This window comes from Gadus macrocephalus, chromosome 21 (assembly GCF_031168955.1).
Source record: "Gadus macrocephalus chromosome 21, ASM3116895v1".
Lineage (NCBI taxonomy): Eukaryota > Metazoa > Chordata > Actinopteri > Gadiformes > Gadidae > Gadus > Gadus macrocephalus.
In genome coordinates this window covers 4,809,420-4,822,715 of record NC_082402.1, presented here as the reverse complement: position 1 = coordinate 4,822,715, position 13,296 = coordinate 4,809,420, and the positions used below count along the sequence as shown (strand labels likewise).

General features: G+C 44.6%; 2 protein-coding genes across 3 annotated transcripts; one reads left to right on the top strand and one right to left on the bottom strand.

The window, feature by feature from the left end:
• The first annotated feature begins 283 nt into the window (after nucleotides 1–283).
• Nucleotides 284–6,596, top strand: trmt6 (tRNA methyltransferase 6 non-catalytic subunit). The gene is made up of 13 exons (XM_060041488.1): nucleotides 284–581; nucleotides 825–955; nucleotides 1,402–1,511; nucleotides 1,612–1,703; nucleotides 2,051–2,134; nucleotides 2,290–2,414; nucleotides 2,712–2,885; nucleotides 3,344–3,519; nucleotides 3,839–3,924; nucleotides 4,749–4,851; nucleotides 5,337–5,438; nucleotides 5,974–6,190; nucleotides 6,328–6,596. The coding sequence occupies exons 1-12, from the start codon at nucleotides 472–474 to the stop codon at nucleotides 6,136–6,138; spliced, it is 1,458 nt and encodes a 485-aa protein (XP_059897471.1). The 5' UTR covers nucleotides 284–471; the 3' UTR covers nucleotides 6,139–6,190; nucleotides 6,328–6,596.
• A 48-nt stretch (nucleotides 6,597–6,644) lies between these two features.
• On the bottom strand, nucleotides 6,645–12,936 carry chgb (chromogranin B). Of its 2 annotated transcripts, XM_060041473.1 has the most exons (8): nucleotides 12,705–12,936; nucleotides 12,324–12,370; nucleotides 12,151–12,244; nucleotides 11,037–11,673; nucleotides 8,967–10,778; nucleotides 8,524–8,611; nucleotides 8,105–8,212; nucleotides 6,645–6,975 (listed from the first exon to the last, which is right to left on the bottom strand). In XM_060041473.1, the coding sequence occupies exons 1-8, from the start codon at nucleotides 12,751–12,753 to the stop codon at nucleotides 6,898–6,900; spliced, it is 2,913 nt and encodes a 970-aa protein (XP_059897456.1). In that variant the 5' UTR covers nucleotides 12,754–12,936; the 3' UTR covers nucleotides 6,645–6,897. The 2 variants fall into 2 exon arrangements, with proteins under 2 accessions (XP_059897456.1, XP_059897455.1); XM_060041472.1 differs by having other exon boundaries at nucleotides 8,967–11,673.
• Nucleotides 12,937–13,296: the final 360 nt, after the last annotated feature.

Here is a 13,296-nt window from a genome sequence, read left to right as displayed (position 1 = left end):
AACCTCCGCTTCTGTATTTCTTATTATAGCACTCTATTTATCATCATAGGACTAGGGTAATCTTATGAAAAGATTCTTCAAGTGAAAAAGCCATCGAGCAATCCATCTAGAAATCACATCTAGTGAAAAATAGTGCATTCGTGATGTATTATGATACATTTAATTTCACCAAAGATTTCATAAAATATAATCCAAATATCTCTGCGCGGACACAGCCTGGCTGTAGAACACTGATATGATCCAGCCACCTCAGACAGGCTGTGCCGTTTCCATGGTTCCGCTCATACGATCTGCAGTCGATTAATGACCCTGCGCACAGCTACGGAAATACAAGCTAACACGTGGAAACAGTACATCGCGAATTTCGCTTTAGATTTTTTGGGATACGTAGTGATTTTTCCACAGTTTGTATTCATTGGAGAAACGGAAGACAAGTTTACTGTCTAGTCATTTTTCTTCGCCTATATTAGTATGGCCGAGAGTATAGAAGAAGATGATTCTGCGTACATCATCAAAGACGGGGACTATGTTGTGTTAAAACGAGGGGACATTTACAAAGCTGTTCAAATTCAAATAAAAAAGTAAGTAGGGAGACTCTTTCAAATCAATCTAATATTTTTTCTCCAGCATATATATATATAGATGTATTATTATGACATGAACGTCGGATCTGTGTCGGAACTGTACATCCATAGCAAGCTGTCAAGTCCATACAAGGACCATAACAATGTTGTAAGAATCAGCCTCTCTTCCTACCTTTTTATTCTATGTTCTGAAATGTCCGGCGTATTGTTCACTGCAACACGTACCTCTCCGTTTCACAGGAAGGTGATGTTTGAGAAACAATGGCTTTTCTTAGAAAAAGCAGTTGGACAGCTGTATAGTACTGCGTTTGAAGTAGTGTCCGGAGGTCATCTAGAACCTCAGAAGGCGAAGACCACAGAGAGTTCCACAGGTAAGCGTCAAGCCTGATCACTGTAATGGTGCAGTACTGATGTGGGACGTCTAGTGTGAAGATCTGATGTGTAGACCCATGCGTTATACAGGGCTCGATATGGGTCAATAATGCATTATAATTCCATTTAGTCAGCAAGATAGTCAGATGTCTGTGTCCATAGGTTCTCTCATACAGTTTTATTGTTTGAACTCTACTTATACAAAAATAGAACAACGTTAATGTTCTTTGGGATTTAAATGTTTATATTTTTAAAATAATACATTATTGGAAATCATCTTAAACACACGTCTATTAAACACATCCCTCTTTCAGTGGAAATTAACTGTCCATACTCCCATTCAGCTGTCGATTCATCATATTAAAACATTCAGTTGTTATTTAGGAAGTGTTCTGTCTACTAAGCTTATACATCGTGCTTACTTACTATATCTCTATGCTACCAGATGCTCAAGAGGCGGGCTCAGACAACAGGAACATAGTGGACGACGGGAAGTCTCAGAAACTCACCAGGGACGACATTGAGACACTCAAAGAGCAAGGACTCAAGGGACAGGTACAGCCGGAAAACATACACACCGGGGTAATAAATGAAACAAAAGTATTCTGGTGGGGGGGGGGGAGCCTCTATTGATGGTGCACGCTCCACTCTGCAGGAAATCATCCAGCAGCTCATCGACAACAGCTCCACCTTCCGAGACAAGACTGAGTTTTCGCAGCAGAAGTACATCAAGAAGAAAAAGAAAAAGTATGTTGTTTTGTGCAATTCCTCTGCAGTTTCTATGTATGTGACTCGGTATCACATTTACATTCTCAAAGGGCTTCAAAGGCCACCGTTATAGGACAGTCAGCCACCTAACCCTGAAGCCTTCTAAAGGGCACGGGAAAAACTCCCCCACAACCCAGAGGGAAGGAACCCTGACTAGGATCACAGAAGAGGGATCCAGCGGGGGTTTACGAGGGATCTATCCAAGGCAGGGGCTTACGAGTGTGCATGCCTAACAGTCGGATCAAACCAAGTGGAAACGAAGGTTGGAAGTTATTTGAAAGTACCAGTTGTGTTGCTATATTGCACCGTGCGGTTCTGTCCCGCAGGTATGAAAGCACCATCACGGTCCTCAGACCCTCCTGTCGCATACTGGCCATGATGTACCACGGCCGAGAACCGGGGAAGATCTGGTAATCACGCTCTTGTCTTACGCAGCGCAATGAAAGGTTAAACAGGATGCAGCCTTTGCCTTTTTATGACTCCGCCGTACTAAAAAAAGGAATGGGTCGTTTACCCTTGGGTTTATGCGAGGGTTTTATTTTTTGGTCCTTTTATGTGTTAACAGCCACCTGAGGTACGATACGCTGGCTCAGATGCTGACTCTGGGAAACATCCACGCGGGCGGAAAAGTCCTGGTGTTCGAGACGTGCGCCGGCCTCGTCCTAGGAGCGGTGATGGAGAGGATGGGGGGTACAGAGACCTCTTCCCTTTGCTATAATGTGGCGTACCTTAAGGCGTTGTTTAGTAGGGCTGGGTTGGGATAACAGTGTTGAATCTGCCATACAGCAGTAAATCGCCTCTGGCATGTATGACTGGTTGCGTAAGGATCCTCAGAAAAAACAAACTTTTGCCGATGTTCATTTTTAAATCTTCCAATGGTGTTACTTATTGTCACCTTTTTGTACAACGCTGTCTCTTCAAAGCTGTCCATCGCTTTTTAAAATCAAAAAAATAAATGACCATCTTTTTCTGATGCTGCTCACCCAGGCTACGGTAAAGTGGTCCAGATGTACCCTGGGGACGGGCCGGTGCAGGCGGGCCTGGAGAGCTTCGGCTTCCCCCCTCACTTCCACGACACGCTGCACACCTTTCCCATCGGCCACGTCAACGCTCTGCTGGCGGGCACGCTGGACACCGGCCCACCCAAGGAGCTCGCGGCTGGTAAGGGGATCTGTTGTTTTTTTTTTTTTTTGACTTTTTGATTACACTTTCATTAATCCTCCCCACCTCTATTTGGAAAGTGTTTTTTTTTTTTTTATAACATTTTGACGTAGTCGGTAAGAAATGTTGAAGGAAAGATGAGCCGCTCCCTTGTACGTATTGCTGTGTCACAACGCCTCCCCTGCCGCTACTGCGTCCCACCACCGGGAGGCCTAGAGCACGGCCCTGGGTGGGATTCAGAGGAAGTACTGAACCAGACACGTGTCCCAAAAGAGGGCCCCAATGCATACGCTGAAGGGGTTGCTTGGGCAACGCCATCAGAGGCTGAATGAGCTCAAAGAGCATCTTTCCGGGTTGCCTCGACTCCGTCCCCACCATTGTCATGACGGGCCTGCGTGGGCCTGTGTGTGTTTCTGTGTTCCTAGTAGTCCTGTGTTAATGTGTCTCTTTGATGTCAGAATCCTCAGACGCAAGCGTCCCCAGCAAGGAAGGAGAGGAAGCTGGACGGACAAACGCAGACACTGGGGGTGACGGAGGAGGAGAAGGAGAAGGCAAACCAGAGGAAGTTAAGATGGAGACCTCCACCCCAGCCGAGGTGGAGCAGAATGAGAGGGAGAAGTTGAAGGCGATCAGAGTAGGTTCTTCTCTTCTCCTACATCCTCTTCCCAAGCCCATTCAGAATGTGACTTGAACCAGTCGTTTGACTGGGGAAGGGCTGAGTCCAAATATTTTTATATTCGGTTGGATATGCTACCCCAACTGGGGGGGACCTAAATTCATATACACCCCTGGATCAAATAAATAAACCATAAAGATGAATGGTGATTCAACACGGCGTTAGCGGATAATATAATCATAATAATCGTTGGTGGCACACATACTCCAGCTCTTGAGCCTGACGAAGAGGGGACCCGCCTTCATTTCTCTTATTTATCTGCCGTTCTTTTCAACAGCTTCAGGAGAAGCAGGACAGGATGGAGGTGAAGAGGAAGAAGCTGGCAGTGGCTGCGGCCCTGCTGGAAGGGAAGAACGCCGATGGGTGCGTACGGTCCTGGAAGGTCCCTCTCCATGTTTTGATACTGCATTGAACCACCGTTTTGGTTCCTCGTCTGTTGTACCCAGCTGGTTGACATAAAACACAGTAGAGGGCTCTTCTCCCAACCCCCCTCCGTGGGGATCCACCTCTGCAGACGTGGCTCCTATTCTTCTATGTTCCATTTATTCCTGTATTTATTACCTCTTCAGTCCCTGGCCCTCGCTGCCGTGGTGTTTTGGTTCTTAACGGGCCCGTGCAGTGGACCGTGGTAATTAAAATCGATCCACTGTGAAAGGAGCAGTTCGGACGCGCAAATAATAGTGTAATTGTATTTAGAAAATCGCGGCGTTCTCTTAATCTTACTGTCACTCGGTACCCCCTCGCTTGGTTTCCCCACAAAGACGGCCGTAGTGATTACTCTGCAGCTTTTTCTCCATGAGCGTGTAGAAAATGAAACGGCCTCCCGGCTGTTTTTTTCTTTTCCTGATGATGGATGGGCTGAAGGGTTGTGAGGCTGTCGCAGTAATACCAGAATTGATCTGCTTTTGCTTGTTAATATGCTGTGTCGCGGGCCCATCGCCCCCAACCGCATCGCGCCTATATCAATCATTGTGTTTCCAAACGCCTCAGATACTCCCCCTGACGCCCACCTTGTGAGCTCCCCTTTCTGCACTTCCACTAAGCCTCACGGTGCAATCGGTGCCTCGGATAAGAACCAACGTCGGCAAAACGCTTTGGACGATAAGCAACCCTGGCGGTTGGCGCCTCACTTTTTTTTGCGAGCCGCGGCTTAATCGTCCGTTTCATCCTCCCCTCTCTTGCGCTAGGTTAATCATCGCCAGCCGGTTCCACCCCTCTCCGGTTCTACTGGGCCTGATCAAGTTCCTGGCTCCCTCCAGACCCTTTGTGGTGTACTCCCAATACAAAGAGGTGAGGCGCGACGCAGTACCGTCGGGGCTTCCCTCATCGTCAGGAATGAGAGCACTTGGCTTAAAGGTGACATGTTATACCACCAGGTGTGAGTGTGATTAAGCCGTTACAAGGCGTTTTGAAGATCTGCCTCTTGCACATCTAGGTCGACACGCCCACTTGTGATGTCGGAAGAGGCAGATTTTCAAAACGGCTTGTAACGGCTAATCACACTCGCACCTGGTGGTATAAAATGTTACCTTTTAAAAGTCTTGGATGGGATCTACTTGTTAACGGCTGGTTGTCGGTTGTTGTCCCTCTGACGTGTGCCCCTCGGGAGATTCCAGGTGGAATCCTGCCCTTGATAACGCCTGTGGTTACTGGTTACTGTCACAGCACTGGTATGCTGCTGCCTCTGTGCCCGTTCCTGATTCACGGTTCTCCCCGAATTCAGGGTACTTCATTTGCCCTCTTGTGTGAAAGGCTTCTTTCTTCATCTCTTTCAGCCCCTGATCGAGTGCTACACAAAACTCAAGGAGAACAGCAACAAGGAGCACTGCGCCGTGATCAACCTCCAACTCACCGACTCCTGGCTCAGGCATTACCAGGTAACCCCACAAGTTCACTTTACGGACCGATATGCAAGATCGACAATTTCAAGCTAGCCGAATTTTACATTTTGGTTTAAAATTTAAAAAAGAAAAACAAAGGGGGTCCCCGGGTAGATCACGTACCATTAAGGCTCCGTCCTTACCGCAGCGACCAGGGTTCGATTCCTGCCCGTGCTCCTTTGCTGCATGTCTTCCCCTCGGTCTTCCCTACCTTCTGGTCTATCTCACTCGACAATAAAAAGGAATAGTCCTCAAAAAAAAAGGAACAAACAATCAAAAATAAAACTCTGCTCCTCACGCCTCCCTCTTCCTAATCTCTCCAAACCTTAACCCCGATCAAGAAGCATGTTTTGAGATTGAATATGAGATTTATCCTAAGTTGTTAACCTAGATACCTGTAACCTTATAGTTACTTTCTACATGACCGAATTTGTTTTAGAGCACATTTAAAAAAAGATGATGCATGTTATAACTTTTACGTTTGGCTGGGTTGGAAGGTTAGCGTGACATCTTGCCTTGTTGACTCCCTTAGGTGCTTCCCAACCGAACGCATCCCGTGCTACAGATGAGCGGGGGTGGCGGGTACCTCCTCTCGGGCACCACGGTCGACATGCAATACGCCAAAGCCGCGAGTAGCCAGCAGGCCGTCGAGCAACCGCCGGCCAAGAAGCTAAAGCTAACCGGTAGTGAAGGCTAACGGGTCGGGGCCGTGTGGCTAACATCCGTGACGGAGCTACGCCGGAGGGCAGGTTGGTCTCCTTTGGCAACAACGACTTATTTTTCATTCTGCGAAACTGAGTTAATTTATCTGGAATAGGGGGTGTTATGTGTCCCATTTGCATTCATCATCATAACTTTTTGCCTTTTTTGTTTTGCGTGTTTTCAGGTCAACAGCGCGCCACTGGGAAATATTCAGCCTATCCGAACTCTCACTGTGTTATGTTAAGGAAACGTTCTCTGCGCTGCTAAGAAGAACGGACAGGCCGGAGTCTCATCCCTTTAAGACGAGCCGTTGTATTTTTTTTTATCCCATAATACTCTCCAGCTCTGAGGCTCTTGCTGAGAGAAGGTTTTTTTGGTTGTTTCTATTTTATTTACTTTGCACTGTGGATGACATCTACTTGCTGCATGTAATTAAATAGTTATTTAAAACGATTCCCGCTCTGTAATTATCTGACTGGTAAATATAACAATTGCAAAGAATTAATTTGGTCCCAGATGAATTTTATTGCACACACAACAAAACATTATGAACATTGTTTAATCTACAAAGATATCAAAGTCATTCCCATGCTAAATAGGTTGGTTACATCATCGACTATACGAATACAATGATGGGCAAACTGTTCAAATCTTTTTTGGCACGGCTAATATTGATAATTTATTCCTATATAACGCCTTAAGCACAGAAATAGGGTAGCCATAGGATTCACTGATGGTCACTGCCAGGCCTGGCTCACTGTGTATTTCCATGCAGCTTGGCAGCCATCATCTTCAGTTCTGTCAACGCTGGCAAATTGTCATTCGCCATTTCCTAAAGACGAGAAGGAAAAAATAATTAAGAAAATTAATATGGACAGCACATCCAACACATCCAAAATGTCAAAGTATGCTGTTCTTCAAAAGCCTCCGATTGCGTTCTAAACACGTGGTTATAGTTGCTGACACCTCAACCTTGTTCCACTCGATAAATGTTGGCGTTAATGCCATTCAATACGATCAGCGATCACAATCAAAATATCAGCTTGCATGTTTCACTGTTTAAAAGCCCCCCCCCCCCTACACACACACACACACACACACACACACACACACAATGCAATGCCCTGTCTTTGGAACTAATGAAAAGTTTCATGAAGGGTGTTTGTTTGGAGCAGTTCTTGGAGGGTCCATTTAATCACGCTGCAAAAGATGACAAGCAGAAAATAAAATGCTTTACATCTTCCTCCTGAATCCTCTGTCGTTTATTTGTCTCGGTTTGTGTGTGCTATAATCTAAACACGTGCCATCCAACTGTAGCATGCTGGAGTTGGAGAATAATCCTTATCACTATACATAACATTCATCCACCCTTGCCTCCTAGCACACATGCTTCAAGATGAACAGTTCCTGATGTGCATTCGCATGGGCGGTCACGGTGACAGTTGTTCTGAAGGCTAGATTAGAGTCGTCCTCACACTGTCTCATTTTATTCTCCAATCTCGCCCAGAGATTTCATCTCTCAAAATGTACATAATAACGTCTGCGGGTATCAGTGGAATAATTTCACAGAGGGACCACGCTCAGGGCTTAGCTGGTTAAATAAACACCAAGCCCTTGTTTAATCCACTTGACTGCTCTGCATGAGGCACTCCTTACAGCCTTCTGCCGTCTTGCTTAAACAGGACACCTGCAGGCATCCACTGCTGAACTTTCTAGAAGGCTTCTCATGTTTTTAGTAGTGTAAATATACATTTGAAAATTTTGTGGCATTAGCATAGTTGTGATCCGTGACTGGTCTGTTGTGTTGTCGGCGAAGCTTTGCGAAATTGCTTCATGTAGTGCATTGTGCCTCTCTCTTGCTCTCCAACTTTCACTCTTCCTTAGTGTCTCTTTCTCACTGATTTCTGGTCAGCCTGAGGGCATGGTCATCCACCAGTGAATGCGTGTTTTGTATTGTTTACCTCCTGGGGCATTGGTGGTTCCTGATGCGTGCTACTTCTGTCTTTATCAACTGATTGGTCGGCCACCTGCTTCATCTTCTTGCTCAGCACCTTCACCATGTCCTCCATCTGTGCACAGAACAAAACAGGGATCTAGATTAGGTTTCTGGACTTGATCATTCAGATGAAACCAAGGTTGTTAAAAGATTGTTTGTTGTGGACAAACACATTAAGGCATGACATGGCTTTTCAGTTTAGAATTAATGAACAGGGCGGTGATTATTTGTCATTGCTAATTACACAAGCATGTGAGTACATAGATTAATTTAAGGATTTTTAATTGGACCCAATTCAAAAGTTCAATGCTATGAAGAGGAGGCCATAATCTTCGTAATAGAGGAAGGGAATTGCATAATTATCTTTTGAGGCAGATAACGTACGTTGTGTGAGGTTGAACTTGAGTTGTCCGACCAGGATGGATTGTTGTAGCCTCTGTAAATCCCAGGGTTTGTCTTCTCTGTCAGATACCTGTGAAAGAGCACATCACACTTTGTAGTGGCTTGATAACCTAAGGCTTGAACACTTATTAGGATCCTTTCAGGGATCTTACTAACAGCTAGGAATACCCAGCAATATCGTATTATAGCTATTATATAATTTTATTTGAAATAATAATTTTACAAGTATGATAACTGTATTATGGTGCTGTGCTTTATTTGAATCTCCCCAAAAATTCCAGCATTTAGGGATTGCTAATGGCAGTTAATTGTAAAAGCTGTTTAATTAAAGAGGCCGTTACTACATCTGAAAAATGCTGATAAGAGTGCTAAGAAAATATCTGGATATTTTAAGGATTGTTAAAATATCTGTTATGTTTTACTACCTCAGAGCTTCAACCCGATCTCTCTCACGAGCTGAATCCTCTTCCTCAGGCTTCTTCTCCTCTCCGTTGTTCTCTGATTCACTCCTCTGTTCATCCTCCTCTTCAACTAAGTCCCCACCACGTTTCTGCAGTCGTCTTTTATGGTGGTATCGATGCGATGGTTTCCATATACGCTTTTCTCTTGCTTCCTCATCTGTTTCATGTCTTTTATTAAAATCCCAAGACTCTTGGCTTCGATCTTCATCAGCAATCTCTTTTGCGTCCTCAGAAAGTTCCTCATCACGTTTGTGTCGTCTTTGGTGGAATCTGCCAGGTCTCCATTTCCTTTTCTCAATTCCTAAATCCCAGGACTCCTGACTGCGTTCTTCATCGGGAATTTCCATTGCGTCCTCAGAAAGTTCCTCATCATGTTTGCGATTTCTTAAGTAGTATCTACCACGAGGTCTCCATTTCCTTTTCTCTCTTACATTGTCTAAATCCCAGGACTCTTGGCGGCGGTCTTCATCTTGTTGATCCCTTATGTCCTCTGAAAGTTCCTCGTCACGTTTTTGTTGTCTTGGGTGGATCCTAATGGGTCTCCAGCTCCTCTTGTCTCTGTCCTCAAAATCCCAGGACTCTTGGCTGCGATCTTCATCGGGAATTTCTCTCGCATCCTCGGAAAGTTCCTCATCACGTTTCCCTCTTCTTTGGTGAAACCTCCCAGATTTCCATTTCCTCTTCTCAATTCCGTTGTCTAAATCCCAGGACTCTTGGCTTCTATCCTCATCGGGAATTTCTCTTGCATCCTCGGAAAGTTCCTCATCGCGTTTCCCTCTTCTTTGGTGAAACCTCCCGGATTTCCATTTCCTCTTCTCAATTCCGTTGTCTAAATCCCAGGACTCTTGGCTGCGATCTTCATCGGGAATTTCTCTTGCATCCTCAGAAAGTTCCTCATCACGTTTTTGCCTTCTTTGGTGGAATCTGCCAGGTCTCCATTTCCTTTTCTCAATTCCGTTGACTGAATCCCAGGATTCTTGTCTCCTATCCTCATCAGGAATCTCTTTTGAGTCCTCAGAAAGTTCTTCATCACGTTTTTGTCTTCTTTGGTGAAACCTCCCGGACTTCCATTTCCTCTTCTCAATTCCATTGTCTAAATCCCAGGACTCTTGGCTTCTATCCTCATCGGGAATTTCTCTCGCATCCTCGGAAAGTTCCTCATCACGTTTCCCTCTTCTTTGGTGAAACCTCCCGGACTTCCATTTCCTCTTCTCAATTCCGTTGACTGAATCCCAGGACTCTTGGCTTCTATCCTCATCAGGAATCTCTTTTGAGTCCTCAGAAAGTTCCTCATCACGTTTCCCTCTTCTTTGGTGAAACCTCCCGGACTTCCATTTCCTCTTCTCAATTCCGTTGACTGAATCCCAGGACTCTTGGCTTCTATCCTCATCAGGAATCTCTTTTGAGTCCTCAGAAAGTTCCTCATCACGTTTCCCTCTTCTTTGGTGAAACCTCCCGGGTTTCCATTTCCTCTTCTCAATTACATTGTCTAAATCCCAGGACTCTTGGCTGCGGTCTTCATCGGGAATTTCTCCCGCATCCTCTGTAAGTTCCTCATCACGTTTTTGTCGTCTTTGGTGGAATCTGCCAGGTCTCCATTTCCTCTTCTCAATTCCATCGCCTAAATCCCAGGACTCTTGGCTTCTGTCCTCATCAGGAATCTCTTTTGCGTCCTCAAAAAGTTCCTCATCACGTTTGCGATTTCTTAAGTAGTATCTACCATGAGGTCTCCATTTCCTTTTCTCTCTTATGTTGTCTAAATCCCAGGACTCTTGGCTGCGATCGTCATCAGCGTTCTCTTTTGCGTCCTCAGAAAGTTCCTCATCACGTTTTTGCCGTCTTTGGTGGAATCTGCCAGGTCTCCATTTCCTTTTCTCCCTTACGTTGTCTAAATCCCAGGACTCTTGGCTTCTATCCTCATCGGGAATTTCTCTTGCATCCTCGGAAAGTTCCTCATCACGTTTCCCTCTTCTTTGGTGATACCTCCCGGGTTTCCATTTCCTCTTCTCAATTCCATCGCCTAAATCCCAGGACTCTTGACTGCGGTCTTCATCTTGCTCGTCCTTTACGTCCTCAGAAAGATCCTCATCACGTTTGCGATTTCTTAAGTAGTACCTACCATGAGGTCTCCATTTCCTTTTCTCTCTTACGTTGTCTAAATCCCAGGACTCTTGGCTGCGATCCTCATCGGGAATTTCTCTCGCATCCTCAGAAAGTTCCTCATCACGTTTCCCTCTTCTTTGGTGAAACCTCCCGGGTTTCCATTTCCTCTTCTCAATTCCATCGCCTAAATCCCAGGACTCTTGACTGCGTTCATAGTCTTCCTCTTCTTCGGGGGATACCTCCCCACGCTTGCGGTACCTCCTCTTGTGGTGATAGCGGTGTGTTGGTTTCCATCGCTTGTCTCTTTCCTCTTCGTCCTCCCCCTCATCTGTCTCTCCTTCCTTGTGTCCTTTAGCCAACATGTCGAAGAGATCCCGCATTTCCTGGCGAGGCTGGTTCCCCGGGGTCTCTCTTTTTTCCTCCGCAGACTTTAAGAATGCCTCGATGTCTTTCACGTTTTCTTGTTTGGTTTCAGGGGCCTCTGGTTGTGCTGCTGGGGACAGCTCGTCTTGGGGTACAGCTCCTTCCCCCGTGTGGCTGTTTGTTGGTTCTTGTCGAACCCCTGGAACTGACAAAGAATGGTTCTTATTATTCATCTGTATGTGATATCTTCATTTCTGAATGCGCCACATTACTGTTATTGTTTAAAAATGATATTTATGTATATAATGATCATAAAATATTGTCATTGTTTTCCAATTCACTTAATAATAATCATGATGACATGATATTATCAATAATTTCATATGATATAATCTTATTTTATATATATATATATATATATATATATATATATATATATATATACATATATATATATATATATATATATATATATATATATATATATATATATATATATATACATATATATATATATATATATACATATATATATATATAATATTCATATATTCACATATATATTATACATATTCTCCATATATTCTCCGAGGGAGGGAAAACCAACAAACCAACATGCTGTTTGTGACTCGTTGTGGCTACAGTTTTCAGGTGATTTAGAAACATAGTCTTTATTACAAACCTGTTTGGAGAATATATTTACAATCCGGGTCGATAGGATGAGAGACGGTCTTTGAGAGAGCTATGGACAGGACTTGGACCAAACATCTCTTTACCTGCAGTAAACAAACAAATGGTAACTCGAGGGAAATCAACATTCTCGGTCATGTAGATGAACATTGAATGGAAAAGTACCATGTCTTCATTGGGTGCCTCTCTTTCAAGTGGAAGCGCTTGATTTCCTAAAAAAATGATGGAAGAAAAACCAAAAACTGTCTTTTTAGGTTATAAACGGAAACGATACAGGCAACAACCAAAACAAATCGTTTTTATAGAATAAAATGAAGCAGTCCTGCATGAAATCGTACACTCTCCAAAACAAATAAAAAGTTGCCGTAAAGGCGATAATGGGGGGCGGGTTCAGGGCAAACGATGTAAGAGAAATACTGCGCAATGCAGCCCGCGCCACGCGTCCAAGATCCCTCTCCATGGTTCTGATGCGCTTCATCTCCAACCTTTACGCACCGCGCCACAGACAAGAAAACAAACCATCCAATACTTATTTTCTCAACTTACCTGAGACGATGGAGGCGACAGCGACCATGACCAGGAGAAAACGATCCATGTTTGCGGAAAAAGCACCTCCGCTCGAATTGAGCAGCTCGGTGCCAAAACTACAGCAGTGGCCAAACTACTGCTGCTGCTGTTATGTCTCTCCGGAGCGGTGAGCTGCAGTCCTCCTCTCGGTGAGCTGCAGTCCTACTCTCGGTGAGTTGCGCGCTGCTGTGCGCCTCGGCTCTGTGCTGAGGGTCAGAAGAGCGGAGTGCCTTATAATAAGTCGTGCGCGCACTGAGAACGCGTGGGAGGAACGGGCACGCACGCAAGCTCTGGCCCCGGGGGGCGTGTTATGTCATTAGTCGTTAGTTGCACCCGAAAAATAAGAATAAATGAGTTAAAAAAGTTATTGAAAGGTCGAGTGTGAATTTGTGCATGGTTCAATTAGATGAGTGTCCAAAGTGATAAAGGTTATAAGGGATGCTCCGCATTGGGGGTTCGTTTCATGGCGTCTTTCGTGTCAATGCTTTGGTTTTGGTGAGGAAAAATAACTTTTAAGATATATCTATTTTGATTTTATTATTATTATTATAATAATAATTATTATTATTTA

Coding starts and splice junctions, on each gene's coding strand:
- chgb (XM_060041472.1), bottom strand. CDS start 12,753: ATGGATCGTTTTCTCCTGGTCATGGTCGCTGTCGCCTCCATCGTCTCA. Junction 12,371..12,704: donor TGTCGCCTCCATCGTCTCAG/GTAAGTTGAGAA, acceptor TCATTTTTTTAG/GAAATCAAGCGCTTCCACTT. Junction 8,213..8,523: donor CAAGTTCAACCTCACACAAC/GTACGTTATCTG, acceptor TTCTGTGCACAG/ATGGAGGACATGGTGAAGGT.
- trmt6 (XM_060041488.1), top strand. CDS start 472: ATGGCCGAGAGTATAGAAGAAGATGATTCTGCGTACATCATCAAAGAC. Junction 582..824: donor GTTCAAATTCAAATAAAAAA/GTAAGTAGGGAG, acceptor TCCGTTTCACAG/GAAGGTGATGTTTGAGAAAC. Junction 1,704..2,050: donor ATCAAGAAGAAAAAGAAAAA/GTATGTTGTTTT, acceptor TCTGTCCCGCAG/GTATGAAAGCACCATCACGG.